At 49.9% G+C, this 21,338-nt stretch overlaps 1 protein-coding gene across 1 annotated transcript in view; it reads left to right on the top strand.

The window, feature by feature from the left end:
- TDRD7 (tudor domain containing 7) overlaps nt 1-21,338 on the top strand; it is a 1,355,384-nt gene that overhangs the window by 1,054,848 nt on the left and 279,198 nt on the right. The window contains exon 14 of the mRNA XM_086961853.1: nt 17,475-17,585. Within this exon, the coding sequence (XP_086817979.1) occupies nt 17,475-17,585 (111 nt within the window). The remainder of the gene's footprint in view (nt 1-17,474; nt 17,586-21,338) is intronic.

The following is a 21,338-nucleotide window of genomic DNA, read 5'->3' as shown; positions in this document are numbered from 1 at the left end:
ATGCCCCGAAGTTGACGAACATCAGGAGAGGGTCGCGGGATCGCCTGTCGGCCTTACCCAAGACCCTGTAGCGCAAGCCACGGCCCCGCCTGCCGGCCCGGCCACGGACATACTTGCTGCGCCGAGGGTTTCGAAACCGAAACTGAAAACAACGGTCTCGACTGCACCTAAAATGGCCGACCCGAAACCGAAACCGAAAGTTAAGGACTCAATCGTCCCTAAGATGGCGGGCTTAACAGCAAAAACAAATAAACCGGCGGCCTCATCGACTCCGTCGACCTCCGGTCCGCAGAAGTCGAGGAAGCACGGCGAGTCCAAAGGGTCGAAATCGGCGCCGGAGGAGAGATCCTCTAAAAAGAGTGGCACGCACAAGACAAGCGCGCCGGCGCCGGCGAAGCCTGCCAAGGCAACCGACACAGCCTCGGCTCCAACGGAGACATCTGCGCATCGCTCCAGGGACTCGGGGTTGGCGCCGTCCATCCCTCCGAAAGACCAACGGAACGTCGCATCCGAAGGCAAGGCCACCTCGTCGGTGCCGAAGACATCGGTCACCGACGCATCTCTTGTGGCTGCTTCACTACAAAGAATTAAAGACAAGGCCTTTTCTTCGTCGACGCCAACGCCATCGACGCAGAAGGCGGCAGACGTCCCGGTCAAACCGGCAAGTAAGCTCCTCTTCCTTCTACCGCCTAAAGTGGTGCCAAAGGCCTTTTCCTCGAAATCGACGCCAAAGAAGTCGGAATCTTCTACGGCGGGGACATCTTCGGGTCAACTGCTCGACCCTGAAGAGGATTCGGAGTGTTTCATAGACGCGGACACGGGGAAGTTAACCCTTTATAAAAGGAAGATCACTTCGCAGCCGGTGGAATCCTACGTCATTCCCCTAAAGAAGAAAAAGTTTCCACAGGACGCCTCAGGCCTCATGGAACCTATCCAGCCTCCTCTGGGAAGGAGCCCAACACCGTCTCCAGACCACTCTGAAAGTGAGGGCTATGGTGAAGACGAACAATACACGTTCACAGGAAATGAACCTGATGCGCAGCCAGATTCTTATTATGGCATTGGGGACCAAGGCACCCAGGATGTGGGGCAAGACCCACAGACTTTCAGTACACGTGCATCCCCTACGGAGGATTCTGCAGGTTTTCATGCACTCATTGAAAGGGCAGCTGCTAATCATGATGTGGACATGCATGCTGACCCTGTTGAGGAGGACTTTCTATTCGACACATTTTCAGTTTCGGAAAGAAATGTAAAGACCCTGCCTATGCTCAAAGGGGTCCTCAAGCATGCTGCGGACATCTTTAAAGAGCCTACCAGGGCGAGGGTGGTCAACCCACGTATTGAAAAAAAAGTACAGACCAGCGCCTGCAGACCCTGCATACATTCGGGGACAATTGCCGCTTGACTCCTTGGTGGTAGCAAACGCACGCAAGAGGGCCAACTCCCAAACAACGGGTGAAGCTCCTCCCCCGGATAAGGAGTCCAAAGTGCTAGAGGCAGGAGGCAAAAGAGTGGCTGCACAGGCTGCCAATTTCTGGCGTATTGCTAATACACAGGCACTACTGGCACGGTATGATAGATCACATTACGACACACTAGAGCAGATTGTAGAACACCTGCCTCCGCAGTTTCAAGAGGGCACCAAGATGATTATACAAGAAGGACAATTGATATCCAACGCGGCCATAAAGTGCGCACTGGATGTCGCGGACACAGCCGCTAGGGCCATTAACACCAGTGTCATGCTCAGGAGACAGGCTTGGCTCCGCATATCGGGGTTCAAACCTGACATTCAAACAACCATACTTAATCAACCAGTCAATCCGGATAGACTGTTTGGTCCAGATGTTGACACCACCCTGGAAAAAATTAAAAAGGACACTGAAACCGCTAAATCGATGGGGGCCCTACAATCTCAGCAGTTTCGTGGCAATAATTTTCGTCGCTCAGGTGCCCGTGGAGTCACCAGAGGACAGATGGGTCAACAGTCACAGTTCCCTAGAGGTGGAGCACAGTCCTCGTACCCCAAACAAAACAAGAGGGGCTACAGGGGAAACAGCAACAAAGGACGTGGCAAAGGAGGCAACAATTCACGCTCCTCTGCCCCAAGCAACCAGTGACTCTCTGTCACTGCCCCCCGACCATTTAACACCTGTCGGGGGGAGAATACAGCAGTTCCTGCCCGTCTGGATCAACATCACCACAGACAGGTGGGTGCGACAGCTTATCCAGTACGGTTACTGTCTAGAGTTAAAGTCCACTCCACCCAACATTCCACCAAGGCACAGACCTATGTCCGCAGAGCACTTGCACTTATTGCAGCAGGAAGTGTTGGTGATGCTGCAAAAAGGGGCAATCGAGCTCGTGCCAGTGGGGGAGGAAGGCACGGGGGTTTATTCCCTGTACTTCCTCATTCCAAAGAAGGACGGATCTCTCAGACCAATTCTGGATCTCCGTCCCCTCAATCTGTACATACTGTCAGAGCATTTCCACATGCTTACACTGCAACAGATTCTTCCTATGTTAAACAAAGGAGACTTCTTAGCAACCTTGGATCTCAAGGATGCTTATTTCCACATTCCGCTACATCCGTCCCACAGAAAGTACCTCAGGTTCACTATCCAGGGCACGCATTATCAGTTCAAAGTCCTACCCTTCGGAGTCACAACTGCCCCAAGGGTCTTTACCAAGTGTCTGGCGACTGTAGCAGCGCACCTCAGGAGGCAGAACATCCATGTCTACCCCTACCTCGACGACTGGCTCCTTCAAGCCAGGTCGGAACAGCAGTGCGCCGCGGACATGTCGACTACCATTCACCTCCTTCACGACCTGGGTTTCTCGTTGAATTACCCGAAGTCACACCTTCAGCCGGCACACGTCCGGCAGTTTCTGGGTGCGACAATCAATACCCTGACGGCCTCGGCACAACCAAACCAGGTCAGGATAGACGGCATACAGTCTCTAATCCAGAAGTTCAGACCGGGACACTCACTTCCAGCAAGAGTGTTCATGCAGTTGATAGGCATGATGGCCTCCTGCATCTTCATAGTCCCGCACGCACGGTTGCATATGCGCCCGCTCCAGGAGTGCTTAGCAAATCAGTGGACACAGGCTCAGGGACAATTAACAGACCTAGTGTTGGTTACCAGTCGGGCATACAACTCTCTGCATTGGTGGACTCCACACAACCTTTGCAAGGGCCGACTGTTCCAGGAGCCAGTGCCACAGGTTATCCTGACAACGGACGCATCTCTCCAGGGATGGGGAGCACACCTGCTCACTTACACAGTGCAGGGACTATGGACGACGCAGCAACAGAAGATGCACATCAACTATCTAGAACTGATGGCGATCTTCATGGCACTCAAGTCCTTCATTGTACATCTGTGCAACAAAGCGGTGTTAGTCCGGACGGACAACATGACCGCGATGTACTACATCCAAAAACAGGGGGGCACCCACTCACCACAGCTGTCTCACCTGGCTCAGAGCATGTGGAAGTGGGCCATTCAGAGGAACATCTTCCTCATGGCAGAACACCTCCCGGGGAAGGACAATCAGATGGCGGATCTGCTCAGCAGATACAGTCATCAAATGCACGAGTGGGAGATACATCCATCGGTACTCCAGCCGTACTTCCAAAGGTGGGGGCGTCCAGACATAGACCTGTTCGCCACAAGGGAGAACGCAAAATGCCAAAGCTTCGCCGCCAGGTTCCCACACCCCCAATCGCAGGGCAATGCGATATGGATGAACTGGTCAGGCAAATTTGCTTACGCTTTTCCCCCGACACCCCTGATACCACTGGTGGCGAGGAAACTACGGCAACACTCCATGACACTCATCCTAGTTGCTCCAACGTGGGCACGCCAAGCATGGTACACCACGTTCCTCGAACTCTCAGTGGTCCCGCATCAAAGACTGCGCCTCACGCCCAGACTTCTGACGCAGAACCATGGAGAAATTCAGCATCCAGATCCGCAACAGCTCAACCTAGCGATCTGGCTCCTGAAGTCTTAGAGTTTGGGTACCTAAACCTACCTCCTGAATGCATGAACATCATCAAGGAGGCGAGGAAGCCGTCAACCAGAGCATGCTATGCCGCAAAATGGAAGCGTTTTGTCATTTACTGTGCAGACAATGACATAAACCCGCTAGATGCATCTATCCCTAACATCATTTGCTATCTGTTACACCTTTATAAGTGCAAACTAGCGTTCACTTCTATTCGGATACATCTATCCGCCATCGCAGCTTACCTTCAAAATAGGCAGCATCTCTCAGTCTTCAGGGTGCCGGCCATTAAAGCGTTTCTTGAAGGCCTGAAACGAGTCATTCCCCCAAGAACACCGCCAGCTCCCGTGTGGAACCTCAATGTGGTCCTCACCAGACTGATGGGACCACCGTTTGAGCCAATGCACTCGTGCGAACTGCAATTCCTAACGTGGAAAGTTGCTTTCCTAATTGCCATTACGTCACTAAGACGCGTAAGTGAGTTGCAAGCACTCACGATACAAGAGCCATTCATCCAGATTCATCCAAATAGGGTAGTACTACGTACTAACCCCAAATTCCTTCCAAAGGTGGTGTCACATTTTCATCTCAACCAAACTATCGATTTGCCTGCATTCTTCCAGAACCCACAAACAGTGGCGGAAAGGATGCTCCATACGTTAGACGTACGGAGGGCATTGATGTACTACATAGACAGGACACAACACTTTAGGAAGACGAAACAACTCTTTGTTGCCTTCTCACCACAACACAAAGGCAACCCAATTTCCAAAGCAGGAATAGCCAGATGGATTGTTAAGTGCATTCAAATCTGTTATCATAAAGCCAAGCGCACTTTAACAATACCCCCAAAGGCACACTCCACACGCAAGTTGGGGGCATCCATGGCTTTCCTTGGAAACATTCCTCTAGAGGACATTTGCAGAGCAGCCACGTGGGTTACACCACATACCTTTACAAAACACTACTGTGTTGATGTACATTCCAAACAGCAAGCGGCTGTAGGGCAGGCTGTTCTCAAGACACTTTTTCAGGTTTCTGCAGCTGGCACGGGCAACCGCCGCTGATGGAGGGACTGCTATGTATTCTATGCAAAGATATGAATTTAGCAGCCCACATGCCTCGAACTGAATATGCTACTTACCAGTATGCATCTGTTCTTGGCATGTAGGGCTGCTAACATTCATATCGCCCACCCTCCTCCCCGGTGCCTGTCGCAGCTGCAGATATACTATTGTATTCAATCATTAGCATGGACATCCTTTACACTTTTCACTCCATCCTTTGCCACAATGGCGAAAAACAATCTGGGGATGGAGCCGATGCCCATGCGCACTGTAGTCCAGGGGAGGAGCCACCCATCTCAGGATACTTCGAAGACTCTTCCAGGACAACAATGTGCGCCGGACCCAACACTAGGTGGCGATCTAATGCAAAGATATGAATGTTAGCAGCCCTACATGCCAAGAACAGATGCATACTGGTAAGTAGCATATTCATTATGAATCATGATGCCTTTTGGATATGTAGATATTTTATACACTTCCACACCGCCGACGAAGTACTTAGGGAATGTTGGCTTAATTTGACCTCTTATCTCAGCCACTTCCTTACTTTCATCTGATCTGAAATGTATGGTTATACTGTTGAACTAAAGCTTTTTCATTGGCCCTGTTTTTGAGGTTTATGTTCTTTTATGTTTCAATGTATTTTTTATGGTTTAAAAGAAAATCACAGGCATTACATAGTGATGCGAAAGCCACCAAAGTGAGCAGTAAGCGTTCCAGGCAACCTTTCGGATAGGCTGACCATAATACTCTCGGATGTCATAGGCCTCCAGGTGGCCGCGGAAGCGACAAGCTGTCATACAGCCTGTTTATCAGGAACAAACATAAGAAGGAAAACCAAACGTGCCCCCCACCCCCAAACCTCCCCCCTCCCAACCAGTGTGTCGGGTTTCCAAAGTCTAGGTGTGAGCATGCACAGTGCTCTCAGCGCGGTCCCTCTGTGGGCCCCTGAGGCACAAGATTTCGTTGAATTCTTTAGAAAGGAGTGCAAGCAGCGGCTGCCAGACTGTTTGGAATTATGCCGCTGATTGTGTGAGAGTGGCTTGGATACGTTCCATTCCCAGAGTGAGCCAAAGTTTGTGCAGCCACTCCGTGTGAGTAGGTCGGGTGGTCGTTTCCCCGAGGGATAAGATGCTACATTGCAATGCCCATTTGGCGACCCGTTACCGATTTCAAAGGAAAGGTGAGTGTGTTTGGAAGGCCAAGGAGGGTGTAAGCTGGAAATCGTGGGATCTCAGTGTCAAATGAACTATCTGTCGTTGAGTTTTGCTGTCCAATACTCCCTCACGTCTGTGCAGTCCCAGAGTAGATGAGTCAAGGTGCCTTTTTCCCCACAACCCCTCCAGCAGTAGGCGCTGCGGGTCGGGTTTCCTCTGTTCAGCCTCACAGGGGTGTGATACCAGTATGTAGCTAGTTTCCCCTCCATTTCTCTGCCTGCGGCATTCATCGCTGTGTGGTTGGCCCTGTAGTATACCAAACGCCATTCGTGATGCAACAGTGTCCTCCCCAGCTCCTCCTCCCAGCGTCTCTGACCCGCTGCATGGTGTATCGTGGGGGGGGGGGGGTTGAGCATTTCATATAACTCTGGGATAAGTCCCTTATCCGATTCTTTCGTTACCAGCCATTTTTCAAAACCAGTAATGTGTTTTCCAACTAATGGGGCCTGGTCGGGATGTGTGAGCCAGTGCCTGAGCTGGAAGTACTGAAAGAGCTGCGGCGAGATGATATCATATCCCCGATTCAGCTCCGAAAATGTAAGAAAGCCTTGTAAATCGAAGAGATGACCAGCCGATCTACAGCTAGACCTCCGCCACTGTGGAAATGCGTGAGGATCAGTGCCCGGAGGGAACTCTGGGTTGTCCCAGAGAGGGGTGAGTGGGGAAGGGAAGGTTGTGAGGGCCCGTTTAACCGCAACTGTGTCCCATACTCTCAGGATGGTACGGGTAATAGGTGAGTTCTGAAGGTAACGTGCCTGTGAGATCGATGTAAGAACGGTATTTTCCACAGAGATGTCTGTCTATGGCCCGATCTTGAAAGAGCCATCTCTTCTCCGATTCTGGCCTACACCACTCTACCAAGTAGCGCAGTTGTGCTGCCTGAAAATATTGTTGGAGATTAGGGATCCCCAGGCCTCCCTCGTCCATCCTTCTATATGCCAATTGTTTTTGTTAGCGTGGTCTCTTCCCCCCCATATAAAATGCTGGAGAGCTGATTGTAAGTTCGCGGTAGTCCCAGCCGGTGGGGATACTGGAATAGTTTGAAAAATATACAAAATTTTGGGAAGGGCCGACATTTTCACCGCTGCAATCCTTCCTAGCAAGGAGAGAGGTTGTTTGGTCCAACGCCCCAGGTCTTTATGGATCTGCGATGCGAGGTTGGTGTAATTGAGGGCAACTGTCTTCTCCGTGGACAGAGTAAGGGTGATTCCCAAATTCGGAAGTTGTAGCTGCGTCAATAACCCCCCCCCCCCCCCCCCCCCCCCCCCCGGTACCTCGGTGTGTCATGGGTAGAGTGCGCATTCTTGCCCAATGGCAGAATCAGTGACTTCCCTCTATTCATCCGGAAGCCGGACACCCCTCCGAAGGATTCCACTTCTTTCAGAAATGTTGGTACAGAACTCTCTGGATTATCAAGAGCTGTCAGGATGTCGTCAGCATATAGGCCTATAGAGTGTGGTTTCTCGCCGAACGTTATGCCCCGTATGGTCGGGTTATCACGCACCTTCTGTGCCAGCGGTTCGATGTAAAGCGCGAACAAGAGAGGGGAAAAGGGGCATCCCTGACGTGTACCGCGCTGAATTTCAAAAGGGCTGGATCATAGGCCACCTAGGCGGACCCGCACCTGGGGGCGATGATAGCAACTCTCCACCCATGCTTGGAAGTGTTCACCCACTCCAAAATAAGTCAGAACCTTCTGCAGGAAACCCCAATCGACCTGGTCAAAAGCTTTTTCAGCGTCAATCGCCAATAAGACCGAGTCTGATTGCTGAAAGTGAGGTTTATCGACCAGATGCAGGAATCGCTTTGTATTGTCGCTACATTGCCGACCCGGTACGAAGCCCGTTTGGTCCGGCTCAATAATTCCAGGTAAACAGGATCCGAACCACGCCGCCAGCACACCCGTAAACAGCTTGAGATCTACGTTAAGCAAGGAAATGGGTCGGAATGCCGAGCACTGTGTTGCATCTTTGCCCGGTTTGGGCAGCACCACGATCTCCATGTCTGGCATGTCCGATGGTATGGATCCCGGGCCTTGGAATGAATTAAAAAGCCGAGTGAGTATCGGGGCGAGCAGAAAGTTTTATAAAAACCAGCGGAGAAGCCGTCCGGGCAGGTGATTTTAGAGGTTTGAGGCGGGATATTGCCGCTACTACCTCGTCAAGTCGGATAGGCGCGTCTAGTGCGTATGCGCTCGCTGAGGTTAGCGCCGAAGTAGCAATACCTCTCAGATAGGCTTCAGCGTACGCTTCCGGGGCTGTTTCGGCACTGTATAAGGAGGCGTAATAATTGCGAAACGCCTCCGCGATCTGCGCATCATCCCGAACTTCGTTCCCGTCGCGCAAGACCTGGATTTTCGAGCGCTGGCAAGGAGGCGACTAGTCTTGTTACCTCCTATGTAATAAGTTTGGCGCAGGCGGAGGGCCCACATATTCGGCCCTATCGATGTCCAGTCCCGCCAATTGTGCTCTAGCCGCCTTGAGTTGCTTCCAGACTCTGGGAGCCCCAGTGCGACTGTGGACCCACTCCAGCTCTACGACTTGGGCTGTTAGGGCCTCAGGTTTCACTTTACGGTCCTTGGACTCCGCCGCAACCACCGCAATAAGTTTGCCGCGCACCACCGCCTTCAGGGCCCCCCACAGTGCTGACATTGGCGTCTCGGGACAATCGTTGGTTGCTAAGTACTCGGTGATGCACTTATGGAGTTGCCGAGCTACGTCTGCACGTTGCAGGAGGGGTTCTCTTAATCTCCATCGACCCGGGGGCCTCCCAACCTTGGGGACTACGAGTGTAACCTCCACCGCATCATGATCAGAAAGAGCCGCCGGAGTGATGCACACGTCTACTACCCTGGCCTCCAACTCCGAAGAACCTACAAAGTGGTCTAATCTAGCATAGGTGCGGTGTACATGGGAGTAGAAAGTGTATTGTGATGTACCTGGGTGTTTAGCTCTCCACAGGTCCACTAACCCTCTTTGCTGCAGCCATTCTTTGCCTAACCGGAGATAGCGCCAGCACTTCCATATCTGTGCCCTGACCTATCATTATCAGTGTCCATTACTAAATTAAGGTCCCCCCTATAAGCAGAAGGGGGTCTGAGGAGCGCAGCGCTTCCGAGAGGGTGTTCCGTAGGAATGGCTCTTGCCCCGTGTTTGGTGTATACAAAGACCCCACCGTTATTTGCTGCCCCCCACCAATATACTGTGAGCTAGTAGTCTACCTTTGATCTCCCCCACCATATCATTGACCTGTCCTCGAAACAGTTTGAACACCAGAATCGCAACCCCTGCTTTTTTCTCCGGTGTGGAGGAGAAGAATTGGTGGGGAAATGCACGGGACCACATCCTATACCAGTCTTTCGAAAGCAAGTGAGTTTCTTGAAGCAAGCAGATCTCTGCCCCTGAGTTTTCCAGATAAGAAAGCACTGCCCTCCGCTTAATGGTATTGTTCAGGCCTTTTACATTTAGAGTCAAAATTCTTAAGGTGGCATCTGTCATTCTGGGATCAATGGGTAGTATGTGCTAGGTGAATCTAGTGACATTCTGTCTTGTCGCATGTTTGAGCCTTGCCCCGACCGACACACTGGTTCCCACCCTCTGCACTCCAAAACCCCCTCTTCCCCAACCCCCCAGTCCCCCCTTCTTCCCTCCAGAAAGCCAAAAAAGAACTCCCACCATCCCCAACCCCCAGCCCCCCCCCCAAGCCACAACACCCACTACCCACCTCCCCCCCCTCCCTAACCCCAACCAGAAACTCCCAAGTGTGAGTCATAGTCCCAGGCCTATCAATACTCAGTTCAGGTCTGTGGTAATGTTACGTGGAGGAGGCTGTGGCAGTGGTGACCTCGTTGGCCCCCGCCCATTCCCCCAAGACCCGCGTGGTCTGTGCAAAGAAGGGCCCCCCCTGTCTTTGCAGCATCAGCTCGACGCCGCTGTGTCCTTAGACACTTCCTGAATAGCCAATGCCTGTTCCTGTGCCATCGTCGCTGGGTCTGGTTTGAGATTGGCCTTGGGCGAGCGTTTGCCTCCCACTCGCTGCCAGTCATCTCGTCATCTCGCAAGGTTCGCGGTGACTTCTCCTGTGAGGGTCGCAGAGTGGCCTCCTCCGTCTGTGAGTCCTCGTCGAGGTCAATGTCCAGCAAGGCACATGTGTCTCGTAGAGATCTGAGCTGATGCAGGGCACCTTTCCATTTAAAGATTAGTCTGAAGGGATGACCCCAGGAATAAGGAACCCCTTTGTCATGCAAGAACGTTGTGGCCACCCTGAAGGCCTTCCTTTTTTGCAGGGTGATGGCCGATAGGTCCTGATACAGTGCCACTGGGTTGCCTTGATATTGGAGAGGTTGTTTCTGGCGCGCCACTCTTAGGATTCTTTCTTTCAAGGGAAAATCAGGTAGGAAGGCCAGAATATCAGGTGGGGGAGCAGGTGCTCGGCGCGCCAGGCCTACCATGTGCGCCCTGTCGATGCGGATTTCAAAGTCATCGGTTTCCCCAAGATTTCCCGGAACATCCCCTGCAAAAAGGAGGCGACACTGTTTCCCTCTGTTTTGGATGGAACGCCTCGTACCCTAATGTTGTTTTTCCGAGAGAGGTTCTCGAGGTCTTCCGCATGCGCCTGAAGATCGACTTGTAATTCACGGAAGCGGATGAGTTCTACCTCCTCGCCCCTATTCTGTTTTGCTTCCGCTTCCTCCATCGCCGCCACCCGTTTTCCCAGACCGTCCACATCACGGCGCAGTTCACGGTGCTCTCCAGCCATGTCCTGCTTTAGTGTCTGGAAGTCCTCTCGCAAAGAGTTAAATAGTGTCTTCAAGAGCGATTTAGTGATGGGGGCCCCTCCGTCCTCCTGTCCTGTGGTTCCCTTCGCCGCAGCTGGGGGCGGCGGTCCTTTATCTCCCTTAGGGGTGCTCTTGACCATCATGTCCGCTATTGTGCGTCCGCCCCTGCGGCCCACGTTGGCCATGATGCGCCAACGCTCTAGCCCTGGATAGCCTCAAAAGCGTGACTGCTTGAATGGGTCTGCGCTGATGAATATGCGGTCACTTGTTGCCCATGCAACGCGGGCCGAGGTCCGGGCACTTGATTCGTCTTCGGTGCCACACCGGCCAGGTGCCTCGTCTGTTGTTGCGCTCCGGGTATTATGGAGGGCAAGCGCTATGGGTATCCGCCCGAGCCCTACGTGCAGCACGACAGTGCAGATCGAGCCTCACCCCCACAGTTAGCCGCTCTGCTCTCCAGGCCCTACCCAGATGTGTCCTCCGATCACGCTGGTCGCTCCACGCCCCACCTTACCGGCTCCAGTTCTGCAGGCAGACTAGTCTTTGTAGGCCCCAAGGCCTGGTGCTCAATTTTCGCGCTGCCCGTGAGTGTGCCCTCTCCGCCGCCGACCGGTCCCACCTCTGCTCGCCTCGCTGATGGTGTACTGCTGCCCCTTGTTTCCCCGCTGGCTCCTGTCCGCTGCGTTCAGTGTGGGCGCTCCTCGGTATCTCACCTCACCGGCCCCTGCGCTGCTGATTGTAACTCTGGCGGCCTGGCACACTTCCTCTGGATGTAGGCCCCAGATCCTGGGGCTCCATTTTCGCGCCTCAGAGGGTGGAGCCGCCTCTGTCCTCGGCTGCGCGCTCCACCGCACTCCTCGCTCATCAAGCGCTGCAGCCGCGCTCTGCTCACCAGCTCTTGTCTGTGACTCCCGCTGGCGCCCTCGCGGTGGCCGTCCTCCCGGTGGGCTACCTCGGCTGAGGCTCGAAGCGGCTCACTCCTTGGTCCCGGCCGCCATTACGCTTCAGCGCCTGGTGGGACCCCGCTCCACAAAGGAGAGGGTGTCGCGTGGGGGGTGACACCGCTGTCTCTCTCCTCCAAAAAAGGACCAGCACCAGTTGCCCCTGTACTGCCGGGTACCGTTCACTTCAACTTGGGGGCTTAAATGCTATTTGAGGGTCACTATTGAGATTCGGGCCGGGGCGCCTCACGACCTAGCGTCTACTCAGGCCATCTTAGCCACGCCCCCGTTTATGTTCTTTTAAGAGAAAATGGCTGAAATGGACTTGGCAAGGTTGTGTCTACTTACTCTTGGTGACCTTTTAAAAATATGTTCCCAGCAAGTCTGTTGAAACCCTGAACTACAGGCATGTTATTGCGTTAGAAAATAGTAATGGTGGTGTCTGTGCATCTCCATGTGTTCAGTCTCTTAATTACCCTTGGGTCCTTCAAGATTAAATTATTTCATCCCTTTACAGGCGGGGCAAGATTTGTCTTAGGCTTACTCATTCACATCTCCATTTGAAAGCTATGATATAAATTTGAGATTTGTTACTTATACAGTTCATTCCTATTTATTTATTTATATTCTTGTATAGCGCTGGAAGTCAACCCCCGAAAGGGTATCTCCGCGCCTACACATTCCCAAAGAGCCAGAAACTTGTAACTAGACAGTGGGATGAAGGGGGGAAAAACCTAACAGGCGACAAATAAAAAAGTTTTCAGGGGTATTTTTGAAAGCAGGGGGGCAATGAGTTTCAGAGGATGGGGCCTTTGTAGGACAGGGCTCGTCCTCCCTGTCTAGCTTTTTTTATCCAAGGAACCTGGAGTTGTTGCTGACTGCTGGAGCGCAGGGTTCGACTGGGTTTGTAGGGTTTGAATAATTCTTTAGATATTTAGGTCCATTGCCAAACAAACATCTATGAATTGTGCAGCAAATTTTAAATTTTACACTCTGTCTGATTGGCAACCAGTGGAGCAGCAGTGTTCTGGACCACCTGTAGTCTCTGTAGTTGATCCTCATTTGCCGAGACCAGCAGGCCTTTACAGTAGTCCAGCCTACTTATAACCAAGGCCTGGACGAGAGTCTTCCTATAAGAATCTGATAGGAATGGGAAGATTCGTCGTAGCAGTCCAATGACCTGGAAGCAGGAACCTGCTACTTGATTTGTGTGCTCTTTAAACAGGAGTGTTTTGTCTAAGCGCACACCGAGATTTTTGACAATCTGTTTGGGGCTTGGAGTTGGTCCTAAATCCAAGGGCCACCAATCCGGGGACCACAAAAGTGTGGCCTCCCCAAACAGCATTACCTCAGTCTTGCCTACATTGCACTGGAGGCGATTAGTGGCCATCCAGTGAGATATTGCCCTCATTCCGTCCGCAAAAGATTTTTGTACTGCGGGCGTTAAGGTTTTAAAGGGGAACAAAAGCTGAGTGTCGTCAGTGTACGACACAGAGGTGAACCCATAAGATCTTACAATATCCGCCAAGGGGGCCACATACACGTTGAAGAGTGTGGGGCTTAGGCATGAGCCCTGTGGCACTCCCTTGGTGAGCTCCCTTGAGATAGAATGGTGGGAGCCCAATCTTACCTCTTGTTGGCGATCCGAAAGAAAGCTTTCCAGCCAAGAAAGAGCCAATCCTTCTATTCCCCTCTCCCTCAGACGATCGAGAAGTATCTCATGAGACACAGTGTCGAAGGCAGCGGATAAGTCCAACAGCACTAGAATCATTGAGTTTCCGCCATCCAGTGACATCTTGATGTAATCAGTCACTGAGAGGAGGGCAGATTCTGTGCTGTGATGGGGCCTAAATCCAGATTAAGAGAGGTCTAGGCCCTCCGCTGCCTCGATGTATTTGGACAAGTGAGTGTTTACGTGTCTCTCGATCATCTTGCTGAGAAGGGGTAGGAGGGAGATGGGTCGGAGGTTGGAGAGGTCGGTCCATGGAATTGCTGCGTTCTTTCGGATTGGGTTCACCACTGCTTTTTTCCATTCTGTGGGCACAGATCCTTCCCTAAGAGAATGGTTGATCAGTGTTTGAATATGGGGCCTAAGCAGATTTTGCAGAGAGGCAGTTATTTTAGCTGATAAAAGATCATCTGGGGTTCCAGATTTTATATGGCTCATAAGGGAGGTGAGATCTGAGTCGTTGACTGCTGGGAATGCCGTAAGTGTGGTTTTACTCCGTGTGGGCAGGATGGAAGGGGAGAAAGAATTATTACTATTTTGATTGGAGACCAATACAATTTTGTTGTAAATCAAATTGATTTTTTTTTCGAAGAACAAGGAGATTTTGTCGCATAATTGTTGGAAAAAGTCGTCAGGGATTTTGCATGCGGTAGGTTTTACAAACTCCTGAAGGATTTTAAATAATTCCTTGGATCGATTTCCCGCCTCTGCGAGTTGTTGAGAGAGGCTATTCCTCCGAGCAAGTTTGATGTTTTTGTAATATTTAGTCTGGGCCTCATGACGTGCCTTCTTGTTTTCTTCGGTTCGTGTTTTTCTCCACTTCTTTTCCAACTTCCTACATTTTTGTTTTTCTGTTATAAGCTCCTCGGTATACCATGTTTCCTGTTTGGTGGCAGGGTATTGTTTGTGTAATTTTAGAGGTGCTATTTTGTCAATTGCTTCTTTGAGGGAATTGTTGAATTTGGTTAAAACGGTTTCTATACTGTCTCTGTGGGAGTGGGCTGCTTCCATTCCTTTTGCAATTCCTCTACGGTGACTTCATGCCATTGTCGACGCCAGACAGGTGGTAGGGAGTTTTTGTTAGAGGGCCTATCCGCCTTAGATATTGAGAATTCCATGATGAGGTGGTCGGACCAAATTATTTGAGCCGGGGAAAGGCATTGTACTTTGGGGAAGTTGGTGAAAACCAAGTCGAGAAGGTGGCCACCTATATGGGTGCGCTCGTGGTTTTGCAGAGTCAGACCGAGGGAAGATAATTCAGAAACCAGGGAAATTGTTTCAGGGAGTGCGGGATTATCAGCGTGGACATTAAAATCGCCAAGAAGGAGGAAATCTGCTTTTGCTTTGAAATGTGGGGCCAAGAGTTCCAATAGTGCAAGGGAGAAAACTGTAGAGGGCCACGGAGGGCGATAGACTAAGGCTCCTTCCTAAAATATGTTTGTGGCATATTGCATTTTAAAAATTATAATCTCAAAGAGAGGGCTGTGTTTCTGTTCTAATATTGTGATCTTCAGATGTTCTTTATGCATGATGGCTAAGCCACCACCTATTTTTTCTGGGCGGTCAAAGTGGACAAACTTATAGCCAAGAGGAACCCCTACAGCAATAGCGGGAACCGTATGAGGTTTCAACCAAGTTTCCGTTAGGAACAGAGGTCGGGTTGTGTAGTATGTATTAGGTCCCATACCTCTAGTTGATGTCTTGGTAGGGAGCGAACATTTAGGAGAAGGCACTTAGTCCCCTTTGTCCCTTTAGGTGGAGTTTGTTCCCTTTTATCTAGCATCTCAGTACTAGGTTTTATGTGAGAGGCTTGAAATGTGCAATGTATGCAGGAGAAAGGGCCCTCAGGGCACTGCCAGGAATCTCTGGAGCATTCTGTGAGAGGGGTTGGTCTAAGGTGTAACAGAGTTTGCGCCGAATACCTGATATGAGGGGCCTTTGCAGATGTAATAGGCGTGGGTGTCGGGTCCGTGGTCCCTGGTCCCGTCCTGGCGCGGACGGGCGCAGACGGGCAGGACTCTGGCACTACTCCGGCTCAGGTCCGGCGCATCCGCAGTACACGTCCGCTGCGCGGAGTCATGGCCGTTCTTTTTAAAGCGCTGCTAGAGCGCGTCACCCGCCTGGCCCACACCCAATATGGCCGCCAAAAACCGGGATCCCAGCCCTCGGCGTCGATACTCGGCCGAGGGCGGTCCGGAGGCAGGGAAGGGGGGAAGGAACACAAAGCGCTTAGGAGCGATGAGGAAGTCTCTAAATCTCTAACGCTTATTAGTCAAGCGCTGTAAATCACACGAAGTTAAAATGCAGGGATAATGCTAAAATGCACAAAGTAAAAGAGAGAGACCTCCCGGCTTCCGCCTCAGGAGGGGAAAGGTTGCTCCTAGTTTCTCACAGCTGTATGCCTCTCTTGCCTTGTTGTGTGACGGGCTCTCTTAACCTAATTCTCGAGCTCTTTTTCAATTTGTTCCTTTTGGTTAATGTCTAACAGTTCTGTGGTTTCCTCTACACCTCCCCTTCATTTTAGCCATCCGGAACTGCATCTAGTAGGAAAAGCCTACGATGTACAAGAAATACATGCTTTTTCAATAGAGTTAAACGACTTCAGTTTACTTTATAAAATACCACAGAGTGGTAGGTCCCAGGAAAGCCTTGCGTCTGATGTTGTCTCTCATTGTTCCATCAGAGAATGCACAGAAAACTTCTCACTGGAGTCAAAAGAGCACTCTTCAGCTAGCCAAATGTAATCTCAAGAATTTATTGGAGCAAGATACATGGTAATTTCAGGAGTCTAACCACTAGCGGTGGTGTAATTTCTATTATGACCCTCACATCAGGATAACTTGGCAGTGTCCTTCGACTCCCCTTCCCCGACAATCTCTATCAACAATGATGAACTCAAGTTCTACCGTTAGCCACTGCAAAAAATATAATAATCAAGATGTGCATCACTGAGAGATTGGAAAAAAACAGTGGTTTCCTTCCTCAAACACACAAAAAACGCTGATGTTCACCCTTCCCAAGCTTCCCTGGACATTGACATTTCCTACAGGTAATAAATGATCATTTTGTGTATTATGAACAAAAAATAAATGACCAGTCCAAAACATACTTTGATACTTCCGAGCCTATAGTATTTCCCTTTATAGCTCTAGGAATATTGATGCTTTGGAAATCAAGAAACATGTAGCTGATAAGGCAGATGGGCGCAGAAGTGAAAATCATGAGTGGATGTCAAGTGCAGCACCCACCTTCTCCCCAACTCCATCCCGGTTGTTTGTGATCTTTTGAGTTAATTTAATTCATATTTCAGGATTCATCTTGCAAATAATGTCCTAAAACTTTTGAAATGTGAAGAAGTTTCTGAAATGGGAATTAGCACTTCCTCCCATTCAGTCGTCAATCGGGTCCTGGAGCAAAATACATTTAGCTTCCTCTCACATAACTCATAAAGGTACCAATAATTAAGGCATTTAAATCTCACAAGGAATATTTTGTAATGCACCTTTTATGAAGATACAGAATATAGATGCTAAAATGTCTCTTGAAATTAAGCTAAATTATTTGGGGCCAACACTGGATAGAGGTTAAGCCTGCCATTGACCTTTTTTGCACTGCATATTCTGTAGAAGATGCCACTACTTTTCTATCTGTTACATCACAGTATTGCAATACCTATTCCTGCTACAAAATCTATTGTCTTAAATTTTGTTACTCTGTTTTATGCAGGTTTTAAAGTGCTGTTTGGCAGACCTTCCATCTTCTATAAGCATGTTTACACCGGATGCAGTTCTCTGGCTGCGGGATACTGTACTAAATTGCTCAGAGTGTAGCATCAAGGTACTATAAGCTAAGACAACATTAAGTGAAATGGGAAATACACAAGTACTATACATAAATTATCTTTCAAATATGTATTTCATAAACTGTGAATATTGTTGCTAGTTAATCAGCATCAAAATGCTCTTTCAAAAGGTTGGCCGTGGAATCCCAGAATGCCATTATTGACACACTTTTTGGGAGGCAAAATATGCATTGGTGTTTTATAGAAAAAAAACATAGAGGAGTACATCCCAGTCTTCTAATTCGGCTCATCTCTCGCCACCCCCATGCATCCATTTATCACATAGTATGCTACATAATAAAACCGAAAAGTCCTCCCATTTCACAGTAGTCAGTGGAAACCACTTCTAATACTTTGGACTTGCCTCCTGTACTGCTGGTTGGTGTTGTGACAATACCTCTATATGTTCTCCAGTCTTTCCAAACTCAGGTGTGTTTATGGGGGCAACCACAGGGATTCATAGTGAGAGTTTTAAAGTCATACAATGATCCAGTCTGTTCTGGGACTTCACGGCAATGTCACACTTGACCATCAGTAGTCCAAAATGTAAAAAGGTTGCTTTATGTCTGTTACAGTCTAATTTTGCCTTATAAGTTTAGAGTTCTGCTCAGGGACACTGGCTGGCACTGTCAAACTGGTACTTGTAGTATTTGGACATTGCTGTCTGTTGTGCACCACTGTTTCTAAGGAAGCTCCTAGCCAATTATGTGAAATGTGTAAGGTACCTATTAGGGATTCTAAATGGGCAATGATGGTAAAGGAGCCTTGCTAGCAACACTATTTAAAAAATGGCCTCTGTTTGGAATAGGGGTAGCCGGGAGCAAATGGAAACATTTCTTTGTAATGTTAAGCCTTTATTGTATTCCTTTGCCATGCTTTATTTTCGGTACAAAAGGGGGTGGTAATGGACGGAGCATCTGAACCAATCAAACACTCGCACCCAGTCAAAAGATCTGGGTTTAATCCATCACCGTTCTTTAGCCCACTCTGCCACTCCAGTTCAGACATGGCTATATGCAAATCAGTCTGACCCTGTGTCTCATGGGAACAGTCCAGCCCGAACTGCCAAGCCATGCCTTCCCTGGACAGGAAACAAGCTTCCGAGGACCGGTTTCTGGCATTCCAGCCGTCTTCAGCCCGGCTTGCTTGAATCCAGTGGCAAAGTGAGCAAGGGACTCACGTCTGAGCATACCCTGCCACACTTATGGCGGCCAAAAGCGGTACAAAAGGGGGTGGTAATGGACGGAGCATCTGAACCAATCAAACACTCACATCCAGTCAAAAGATCGGGCTGGACTGTTCCCATGAGGCTGTCCATACCAATGGGCTTTGTGGTTAAGGATACTGGCTATATTAGTACAACGAAGGAGCCAGAGTGGTGGCTTTGCAGTGAGGGTCCAATGTGCCCTCTATAATGAAGCAGAATGAGTGGTCTTCAGCTGGAACCCATGACTGAAATTATTGGAGAAGGAAATTCTCTGGCTAGGAGCTCTCGACCACCTGTGGAATTTCCAGAAGGCGAATGTTACTGCAGCGGGATCTACTTTTGGTGTCTTAAACCCTATCCAGCTGGGTTTTATTGGAGGACAGCCTGCGGACCTCAACTGTTAGGTCCTTCACTGAATCCTCCAGCTCTCCAATTCTATCCTGGATCCCTCCAGAAAGCCCAGAAGGCAAATGTTATTTCAGCTGGATCTTTATTTTGTGTCCTAAACCTTATCCAGTTGGGTTTTATTGGAGGTCAGCCTGCAGACCTCAGCCATCAGGCCCTTCAGTGTCCAGCTCTCCAGTGCTAGGCTCGCCACAGTGGAGCTCACCATTTGGGTCTCTAGGTTCCGTTTGGTACTTCAGTTTGAGGCTCTAACTGACACGCTTTTGGGGACCTGTGCCAAACCCTGCCAGACCCACCTGTCAAACGACCGATCGTGAGGTACCACTGCTCTCCTCCAGGTGACCCTGAATTTCTTTTTCAACACCTTACGCCCAAGAGCCTTGCTGGACAGGCTTCAGCTGATAGAGTAAATATGAACTAGGTCCCCACTACTCCCCCCCCTGACAGAGAATAAAAGAGGACAGAAACCTTCGGTAAAACAATGTTTTACTTAACAAACCTAGCCCTTCGCTCAGTAAATGGCAGCTGCCTCGAAGTACACTGCTCGTTCCCCTTTTTGGATTCAGTAGCCCAGGTATTGCCCATGGTCCTGGAAGAAGCTCAAGCTAGCCTTTCTCAGTCCACGCATGGTGTTCATGATCCACCCAAATTCACAATTTTCGGTGAGCTCTATTGTTGCCCTATCAGGCACGCCTCGATGCTTACCGTCCCTGCTAGCCTTACGGACATGCCAACTTATTGTTCAAGGTCAAAGCAGACTTGGCTCTAGAGTTATTCAAAGATAATAGGACCACAGTGTGCTCTCTGGCCTTCTCTGCTTCCACCACTCACCTGCTTAAATAATTCTGTCTCCTTCCATGGCTACAGTAGGGCCTTCCAGTACTGTCAGCAAGTTTAACTGGTGCAACAATCACCTCAGCCCTCATTGCTGTGGCCACAGTGCCCAGAGGAGGGAGCAACAGGCACACCACACAGCCCAGTCTTCTGCCCCCCAGGTGCCACACATTCCACCCCTTTTTAGCTGGTCCTTTCTGGCAGACAGCCACCCTGTCGGAGACGGGATCTGACATCTTCTGCCAGGGTGGCAGGCAAATAACGTCTGACAAGTGGGTCCTGCAAATTTTTCAACGTGGTAGCTCCTTACCGCTTCTCTACGCATGCCACACCTACCACCATCCTCAGAATGGCTGAGAACAATCTGTCTCTTTTACAGCTGGAAGTTCAGGCTTGTTTGGCCAAAGGAGACTTAGAGAGGATCCCAGCACCAGATGTCAGTCACAGTTATTATTCCCATTATTTCCTGGTGCCAAAAAAAGGCAGGGTGTCGTCCCTTATCAGTGCCTTTTTGTGACAAGACAAACTCAAGGTGTTCACCCTGGCCCAAGACGTTTCTGCATTTGATCGTTGATACTTGATGGTAGAGGTAGACCTCCAGTAAGCTTATTTCCAAGTTGTATGCCCTGTGGCATTACCTGTGGTTCACTGTTGGCTATGAGCATTTTCAGTTTGCTGTGTTCACTTTTGGCCTTAACCGTGCCCCTCAGGTGTTTGTGAAATTATGGAGGTGGTTGCAGCTCCTCTTCCGAGTCAAGGGTCCCATTCTTCCCTGACTTCAAGGATTGGCTCTTGAAGTCTGGCTCACCCTTGGCAGTCATCACAGACCTCCAGACTATGGAACACCTTCCGACATCCTTCGGGTTCATTATCAACATGCCAAAGTCACTCTTCACTGTTTTGAAGACCCTCACCTTCATCTGAACCATTATGGACATGGTGTGGTTACACTCCTATTAACCCTCCTTACACCACATTTTACCTAGACAAGCTGGTTCTGAAGACTTGAGTATCCCTCCTTTCGCAGGTGGTGTCTCCTTGCCATGTCATCCAGAACATCACCTTTCTGGTATTTATTTTTCTTGTCTCAATCCTCTGAGGAGGAGAGACTTCCTCACCTAGATCCAAGAAGGGCTCTCAGCTTCTAAATGAATCGCACCAAAGAACACCGGGTGGACAATCAGAGTCTCTGTAGCAAAGACTGACACCGCTGCACAGTAAAGGATCAACTCTTTCTGGATCAAACTCTGGATTAAGTTCTGCCATGTTCTCCTCCAAAAGCTGCTGCCCAAGAATTTCCGAG

Source organism: Lissotriton vulgaris, chromosome 3_1 (genome assembly GCF_964263255.1).
Source record: "Lissotriton vulgaris chromosome 3_1, aLisVul1.2, whole genome shotgun sequence".
NCBI lineage: Eukaryota > Metazoa > Chordata > Amphibia > Caudata > Salamandridae > Lissotriton > Lissotriton vulgaris.
The sequence above is the reverse complement of the archived record's forward strand: the minus strand, read 5'-3'. Positions and strand labels throughout refer to the sequence as shown.